The sequence below is a fragment of the Electrophorus electricus genome, chromosome 18 (genome assembly GCF_041902795.1).
Source record: "Electrophorus electricus isolate QZ-2024a chromosome 18, ASM4190279v1, whole genome shotgun sequence".
Lineage (NCBI taxonomy): Eukaryota > Metazoa > Chordata > Actinopteri > Gymnotiformes > Gymnotidae > Electrophorus > Electrophorus electricus.
The window spans coordinates 8,455,960-8,465,000 of NC_137514.1; the positions used below are offsets into that span (position 1 = coordinate 8,455,960).

Here is a 9,041-nt window from a genome sequence, read left to right on the forward strand (position 1 = left end):
TGAGGATGTCAAACATAAGGTTGTCAGTCATGAAGATGTCAGTGATGTAATGATACTGATTAATGATAAGCCTTTAAAACTTAATGAATAAAGGGGCTAATCGCTGTAGCTTTGTTCGTAGTGTCCGGTGAAATCTAATGTACAAAAGGGTCACCAGATGACAGCAAATGTGCTCCTAACTGCAACTAATAGACAAAGGGGGGTGAACAGAGGCAAAGAGCGGATATAAAAGTGACAAGATGAAACATGAGAAAGAGGAGTGTTCTTACACTTTCAGACCGATTGTATGTGTTGCACTGTGACTCCGGAAAGTAGTTCTGGTTGAAGACTTACGAACATGACATCCTGTGTCTCCAAGGTCATCAGTAATCTGATAGTCATGCATGTGCTTCTGGTCAGTAGTGGCGTAACAGAAGGTGAGTTACAATTTCATTTGTCCAGTTAATAATGTTAATAATGAGGCTCTACAATCAAAATAGGACCATCATGGAAATAAATCATGTGATGTTGTTATATCATACCTATCATTATGCAGTCTCTTTGTATATTGTATACAAATTCAACCAATCAAAATGGTAGAATTTCATTTAGCGCATTAGAGAGTGACAAAGTACAAATCCTGCATTCCTGTACCAAATGTGAGCTGATGAGTTTTTAATGTTGTACTTTTACTTTTAACTGAGTAAAAAGTATTTATTTTATTTCCCCCTTTTTACTTTGACTGTAGCTCTTTCACCACTAGACACAATTATGTCAAGCAGAGTTAATAATTCTGCTGCTGTGAATAAATGGGTGACAATCATAGATGTTGATAAATAATGAATCAGCGATACATTTTAGTCAGTGATAAATTTCAATTGAACAAATTGCACATTATATAATATGTCGTTACCTGCATATTCACGTGGTATTGGTATGCTAGTAAATGATAAATTACAGATTTATGCTATCTAAAGTGTAATGCAGTTTGAATAAAAATGTACTATTCAGGTGCGCTCTCTCAGATGGACTCTCTCAGCTTGCTGCTAGCATCACATTAGACACTTCACTTCTAAAGCCATAAAACACTCCCAAATCCACTTGTGTGTATCCTGTACTTTATGCATATTTGTTTCCCTACATCACTGATGAACATTTCATCAGCTCATAATTATTGAACATTTTGAGAGTTGGTTCATAATACTATATGGATCCTAGGATCTCTAAGAGCCATCAGTTAACAACCCCTGCAACACATATTCAATGTAGGCTACTGTCTTTTCAAAAATATAATAATATCAAATACACACAAATTTAAACCGTAAATGTTTGCATTTTCTGTCCTGCACATAGTCTTAGCAAAACATTTTAAATTTATTTTAAATCTTCACTGCCAAACCTTGGGCAAATGTTATATTTCAAAGTATTTTAAAGTCATTATTACTGTTCTTGTTATTTTGTTTTTCTAATATCTACTCAGAATTATTATTTATATTCCTAGACAAATCTTCTTCTACAATTTTCAAGCTACATTCATGACTTTCCTATGATCCTTTTGTCATTTCTAAGTACCCAGTCAGCTAGTTTTAAAATTATACATTCAAATATAAAATAAAGATGCAGACTTCAGAATTAGTAGAAGAGAATAGCTAGTCCTGTCCTTTATTGCAGGTTAATGTTAGCAAGCATTATTGAGGCACCCTCCAGAGAATATCTAACAACCAAACACAGAACCCACATTTTTATACATTTGTCAGACGTGATTATGTATTCACCCCACCTTCTTTTACACGTTAGTGTTTGCATTTGCCACCATCACATCCAAACCACACATTAGTCAATATATGCAAATTGATATTTAATACCCACAACAGTTGGAACCCGTTACCACTACATTCCAAGAGACGACTTCTCTTGACCTTATGCTAAAAAAGATTGTTTTTCTGTATGGTCCTGAGCCTGGTAGAGAGGTCATATATCTTAACCTGAGGTCCACCAAAGCCACCTGAGGTCCAACTGAGGTCCACCAAAGTCTACCCATGATCCTTTGCTGAAGCCTGCAGAGGCCTCTGCCCTGTACACAAATCATTCTGAAAGGACACAGGATCTGTATACTCCCTTATGTTTTATGTTATTAATATGTCTAATTCATTGTTAAGCCTCTTTCCCCTGTAAACACTATTTTTATTACCACACTTTCATGTTAGTATCCACTTAAACCACTTGTACTTATGGGACTATGGGTAATTCATAGGGTCAAAAAGAATCTGTGATAGTTAATGGCACTACTTTTTTAACACTGCGTTAAAGTGGGTTGCGTTAATGCAGTACTTTATTTGTTGTTATCATCATCATTATTGTTGTTGTTGTTTTTATTAATAATAATATGATTGTGATTATTATTAATAGTATTAGTAGTAGTAGAACTATGCCCCATCTTTTTGTTGTTTTTGTGTTTTAGGGTCTTTCCTGGAGTGTATTCCAGTTCTCACGGTGCCTCGCTACACAGTGTGGAGGGCTGCTCCAATGAGCACCCTGAAGATCAACTGCAATGTCAGCATTCCTTCACACTGCTGGGAAAACTTAGCATTGTCATGGTGCAAAGTTGATGAGGGGAATGACTGCAAACCTTTGAATCACTCCAGTCACATCACAACAGAATGGAGGAAGATTACTGGGGAATATAAGACCTCATTCCTGGTTTTCAGAAACTTATCTACTGCTGACAGTGGTCTATACAGGTGTAAAGTAGACGGACGTTTATCCACTATAAGCCATAATATCAATGTAACTGTGACAGGTAAAAAGCTTTAACATGCACACACACACTACACACACAGAGAGAGAGAGAGAGAGAGAGAGAGAGAGAGAGAGAGAGAGAGAGAGAGAGAGAGATTTCCTGTCCTCCTTCTTGTTTGCCTGTTTAAGTCCCGATATTCATGCCTGTTTCGTTCCCTGGTTCTGTCCGTCTCGGTTCAGTGACCCTGAACTGTCTAAATGACCGTGATTTTGGATTTGTGCTTAATAAATCTCGCTCCTCTCTGCGTTTGCATCCGTCGATCACTCGCCCCATGTTACATTAGTGACCGATTAAACCACTTGTGCTTTTGGTCAAAAAGAACATATTTTAACAGCTCTAAGTTTTTTAACTGTGAGGTTGCGTTAATGCGTTACTTTAAAGTCTGCTTAAACCGCTTGTGCACATGAGGTTTGTTTCACTTTCAATTTATTATTATGAATGTTGTTGTTATTGTTGTTGTTGTTGTAAATATTATTATTAGTAGTAGTATTAGTAGTAGCAGCACTATGTCCCATCTTTTTGTTGTTTTTGTGTTTTAGGGTCTTTCCTGGAGTGTATTCCAGTTCTCACGGTGCCTCGCTACACAGTGTGGAGGGCTGCTCCAATGAGCACCCTGAAGATCAACTGCACTGTCAGCATTCCTTCACACTGCTGGGAAAACTTAGCGTTGTCATGGTGCAAAGTTGATGAGGGGAATGACTGCAAACCTTTGAATCACTCCAGTCACAGCACAACAGAATGGAGGAATATTACTGGGGAATATAAGACCTCATTCCTGGTTTTCAGAAACTTATCTACTGCTGACAGTGGTCTATACAGGTGTAAAGTAGACGGACGTGTATCCACTATAAGCCATAATATCAATGTAACTGTGACAGGTAAAAAGCTTTAACATGCACACACACACTACACAGAGAGAGAGAGAGAGAGAGAGAGAGAGAGAGAGAGAGAGAGAGAGAGATTTCCTGTCCTCCTTCTTGTTTGCCTGTTTAAGTCCCGATATTCATGCCTGTTTCGTTCCCTGGTTCTGTCCGTCTCGGTTCAGTGACCCTGAACTGTCTAAATGACCGTGATTTTGGATTTGTGCTTAATAAATCTCGCTCCTCTCTGCGTTTGCATCCGTCGATCACTCGCCCCATGTTACATTAGTGACCGATTAAACCACTTGTGCTTTTGGTCAAAAAGAACATATTTTAACAGCTCTAAGTTTTTTAACTGTGAGGTTGCGTTAATGCGTTACTTTAAAGTCTGCTTAAACCGCTTGTGCACATGAGGTTTGTTTCACTTTCAATTTATTATTATGAATGTTGTTGTTATTGTTGTTGTTGTTGTAAATATTATTATTAGTAGTAGTATTAGTAGTAGCAGCACTATGTCCCATCTTTTTGTTGTTTTTGTGTTTTAGGGTCTTTCCTGGAGTGTATTCCAGTTCTCACGGTGCCTCGCTACACAGTGTGGAGGGCTGCTCCAATGAGCACCCTGAAGATCAACTGCACTGTCAGCATTCCTTCACACTGCTGGGAAAACTTAGCGTTGTCATGGTGCAAAGTTGATGAGGGGAATGACTGCAAACCTTTGAATCACTCCAGTCACAGCACAACAGAATGGAGGAATATTACTGGGGAATATAAGACCTCATTCCTGGTTTTCAGAAACTTATCTACTGCTGACAGTGGTCTATACAGGTGTAAAGTAGACGGACGTGTATCCACTATAAGCCATAATATCAATGTAACTGTGACAGGTAAAAAGCTTTAACATGCACACACACACTACACACACACAGAGAGAGAGAGAGAGAGAGAGAGAGAGAGAGAGAGAGAGAGAGAGAGAGAGAGATTTCCTGTCCTCCTTCTTGTTTGCCTGTTTAAGTCCCGATATTCATGCCTGTTTCGTTCCCTGGTTCTGTCCGTCTCGGTTCAGTGACCCTGAACTGTCTAAATGACCGTGATTTTGGATTTGTGCTTAATAAATCTCGCTCCTCTCTGCGTTTGCATCCGTCCATCACTCGCCCCATGTTACATTAGTGACCGATTAAACCACTTGTGTTTTGGTCAAAAAGAACATATTTTAACAGCTCTAAGTTTTTTAACTGTGAGGTTGCGTTAATGCGTTACTTTAAAGTCTGCTTAAACCGCTTGTGCACATGAGGTTTGTTTCACTTTCAATTTATTATTATGAATGTTGTTGTTATTGTTGTTGTTGTTGTAAATATTATTATTAGTAGTAGTATTAGTAGTAGCAGCACTATGTCCCATCTTTTTGTTGTTTTTGTGTTTTAGGGTCTTTCCTGGAGTGTATTCCAGTTCTCACGGTGCCTCGCTACACAGTGTGGAGGGCTGCTCCAATGAGCACCCTGAAGATCAACTGCACTGTCAGCATTCCTTCACACTGCTGGGAAAACTTAGCGTTGTCATGGTGCAAAGTTGATGAGGGGAATGACTGCAAACCTTTGAATCACTCCAGTCACAGCACAACAGAATGGAGGAATATTACTGGGGAATATAAGACCTCATTCCTGGTTTTCAGAAACTTATCTACTGCTGACAGTGGTCTATACAGGTGTAAAGTAGACGGACGTGTATCCACTATAAGCCATAATATCAATGTAACTGTGACAGGTAAAAAGCTTTAACATGCACACACACACTACACACACACAGAGAGAGAGAGAGAGAGAGAGAGAGAGAGAGAGAGAGAGAGAGAGAGATTTCCTGTCCTCCTTCTTGTTTGCCTGTTTAAGTCCCGATATTCATGCCTGTTTCGTTCCCTGGTTCTGTCCGTCTCGGTTCAGTGACCCTGAACTGTCTAAATGACCGTGATTTTGGATTTGTGCTTAATAAATCTCGCTCCTCTCTGCGTTTGCATCCGTCGATCACTCGCCCCATGTTACATTAGTGACCGATTAAACCACTTGTGCTTTTGGTCAAAAAGAACATATTTTAACAGCTCTAAGTTTTTTAACTGTGAGGTTGCGTTAATGCGTTACTTTAAAGTCTGCTTAAACCGCTTGTGCACATGAGGTTTGTTTCACTTTCAATTTATTATTATGAATGTTGTTGTTATTGTTGTTGTTGTTGTAAATATTATTATTAGTAGTAGTATTAGTAGTAGCAGCACTATGTCCCATCTTTTTGTTGTTTTTGTGTTTTAGGGTCTTTCCTGGAGTGTATTCCAGTTCTCACGGTGCCTCGCTACACAGTGTGGAGGGCTGCTCCAATGAGCACCCTGAAGATCAACTGCACTGTCAGCATTCCTTCACACTGCTGGGAAAACTTAGCGTTGTCATGGTGCAAAGTTGATGAGGAGAATGACTGCAAACCTTTGAATCACTCCAGTCACAGCACAACAGAATGGAGGAATATTACTGGGGAATATAAGACCTCATTCCTGGTTTTCAGAAACTTATCTACTGCTGACAGTGGTCTATACAGGTGTAAAGTAGATGGACGTGTATCCACTATAAGCCATAATATCAATGTAACTGTGACAGGTAAAAAGCTTTAACATGCACACACACACTACACACACACAGAGAGAGAGAGAGAGAGAGAGAGAGAGAGAGAGAGAGAGAGAGAGAGAGAGAGAGAGAGAGAGAGAGAGAGAGAGAGAGAGAGAGAGAGAGAGAGAGAGAGAGAGAGAGAGAGAGAGAGAGATTTCCTGTCCTCCTTCTTGTTTGCCTGTTTAAGTCCCGATATTCATGCCTGTTTCGTTCCCTGGTTCTGTCCGTCTCGGTTCAGTGACCCTGAACTGTCTAAATGACCGTGATTTTGGATTTGTGCTTAATAAATCTCGCTCCTCTCTGCGTTTGCATCCGTCCATCACTCGCCCCATGTTACATTAGTGACCGATTAAACCACTTGTGCTTTTGGTCAAAAAGAACATATTTTAACAGCTCTAAGTTTTTTAACTGTGAGGTTGCGTTAATGCGTTACTTTAAAGTCTGCTTAAACCGCTTGTGCACATGAGGTTTGTTTCACTTTCAATTTATTATTATGAATGTTGTTGTTATTGTTGTTGTTGTTGTAAATATTATTATTAGTAGTAGTATTAGTAGTAGCAGCACTATGTCCCATCTTTTTGTTGTTTTTGTGTTTTAGGGTCTTTCCTGGAGTGTATTCCAGTTCTCACGGTGCCTCGCTACACAGTGTGGAGGGCTGCTCCAATGAGCACCCTGAAGATCAACTGCACTGTCAGCATTCCTTCACACTGCTGGGAAAACTTAGCGTTGTCATGGTGCAAAGTTGATGAGGGGAATGACTGCAAACCTTTGAATCACTCCAGTCACAGCACAACAGAATGGAGGAATATTACTGGGGAATATAAGACCTCATTCCTGGTTTTCAGAAACTTATCTACTGCTGACAGTGGTCTATACAGGTGTAAAGTAGACGGACGTGTATCCACTATAAGCCATAATATCAATGTAACTGTGACAGGTAAAAAGCTTTAACATGCACACACACACTACACAGAGAGAGAGAGAGAGAGAGAGAGAGAGAGAGAGAGAGAGAGAGAGAGAGATTTCCTGTCCTCCTTCTTGTTTGCCTGTTTAAGTCCCGATATTCATGCCTGTTTCGTTCCCTGGTTCTGTCCGTCTCGGTTCAGTGACCCTGAACTGTCTAAATGACCGTGATTTTGGATTTGTGCTTAATAAATCTCGCTCCTCTCTGCGTTTGCATCCGTCGATCACTCGCCCCATGTTACATTAGTGACCGATTAAACCACTTGTGCTTTTGGTCAAAAAGAACATATTTTAACAGCTCTAAGTTTTTTAACTGTGAGGTTGCGTTAATGCGTTACTTTAAAGTCTGCTTAAACCGCTTGTGCACATGAGGTTTGTTTCACTTTCAATTTATTATTATGAATGTTGTTGTTATTGTTGTTGTTGTTGTAAATATTATTATTAGTAGTAGTATTAGTAGTAGCAGCACTATGTCCCATCTTTTTGTTGTTTTTGTGTTTTAGGGTCTTTCCTGGAGTGTATTCCAGTTCTCACGGTGCCTCGCTACACAGTGTGGAGGGCTGCTCCAATGAGCACCCTGAAGATCAACTGCACTGTCAGCATTCCTTCACACTGCTGGGAAAACTTAGCGTTGTCATGGTGCAAAGTTGATGAGGGGAATGACTGCAAACCTTTGAATCACTCCAGTCACAGCACAACAGAATGGAGGAATATTACTGGGGAATATAAGACCTCATTCCTGGTTTTCAGAAACTTATCTACTGCTGACAGTGGTCTATACAGGTGTAAAGTAGACGGACGTGTATCCACTATAAGCCATAATATCAATGTAACTGTGACAGGTAAAAAGCTTTAACATGCACACACACACTACACACACACAGAGAGAGAGAGAGAGAGAGAGAGAGAGAGAGAGAGAGAGAGAGAGAGAGAGATTTCCTGTCCTCCTTCTTGTTTGCCTGTTTAAGTCCCGATATTCATGCCTGTTTCGTTCCCTGGTTCTGTCCGTCTCGGTTCAGTGACCCTGAACTGTCTAAATGACCGTGATTTTGGATTTGTGCTTAATAAATCTCGCTCCTCTCTGCGTTTGCATCCGTCCATCACTCGCCCCATGTTACATTAGTGACCGATTAAACCACTTGTGTTTTGGTCAAAAAGAACATATTTTAACAGCTCTAAGTTTTTTAACTGTGAGGTTGCGTTAATGCGTTACTTTAAAGTCTGCTTAAACCGCTTGTGCACATGAGGTTTGTTTCACTTTCAATTTATTATTATGAATGTTGTTGTTATTGTTGTTGTTGTTGTAAATATTATTATTAGTAGTAGTATTAGTAGTAGCAGCACTATGTCCCATCTTTTTGTTGTTTTTGTGTTTTAGGGTCTTTCCTGGAGTGTATTCCAGTTCTCACGGTGCCTCGCTACACAGTGTGGAGGGCTGCTCCAATGAGCACCCTGAAGATCAACTGCACTGTCAGCATTCCTTCACACTGCTGGGAAAACTTAGCGTTGTCATGGTGCAAAGTTGATGAGGGGAATGACTGCAAACCTTTGAATCACTCCAGTCACAGCACAACAGAATGGAGGAATATTACTGGGGAATATAAGACCTCATTCCTGGTTTTCAGAAACTTATCTACTGCTGACAGTGGTCTATACAGGTGTAAAGTAGACGGACGTGTATCCACTATAAGCCATAATATCAATGTAACTGTGACAGGTAAAAAGCTTTAACATGCACACACACACTACACACACAGAGAGAGAGAGAGAGAGAGAGAGAGAGAGAGAGAGAGAGAG

At 40.0% G+C, this 9,041-nt stretch overlaps 1 protein-coding gene across 1 annotated transcript in view; it reads left to right on the forward strand.

The window, feature by feature from the left end:
• Window positions 1–337: 337 nt before the first annotated feature.
• LOC118242752 (basement membrane-specific heparan sulfate proteoglycan core protein-like) overlaps window positions 338–9,041 on the forward strand; it is a 15,869-nt gene continuing 7,165 nt past the window's right edge. The window contains exons 1-9 of the mRNA XM_081701588.1: window positions 338–416; window positions 2,441–2,779; window positions 3,319–3,657; window positions 4,185–4,523; window positions 5,062–5,400; window positions 5,934–6,272; window positions 6,880–7,218; window positions 7,748–8,086; window positions 8,623–8,961. Of these exons, the coding sequence (XP_081557714.1) occupies window positions 338–416; window positions 2,441–2,779; window positions 3,319–3,657; window positions 4,185–4,523; window positions 5,062–5,400; window positions 5,934–6,272; window positions 6,880–7,218; window positions 7,748–8,086; window positions 8,623–8,961 (2,791 nt within the window). The remainder of the gene's footprint in view (window positions 417–2,440; window positions 2,780–3,318; window positions 3,658–4,184; window positions 4,524–5,061; window positions 5,401–5,933; window positions 6,273–6,879; window positions 7,219–7,747; window positions 8,087–8,622; window positions 8,962–9,041) is intronic.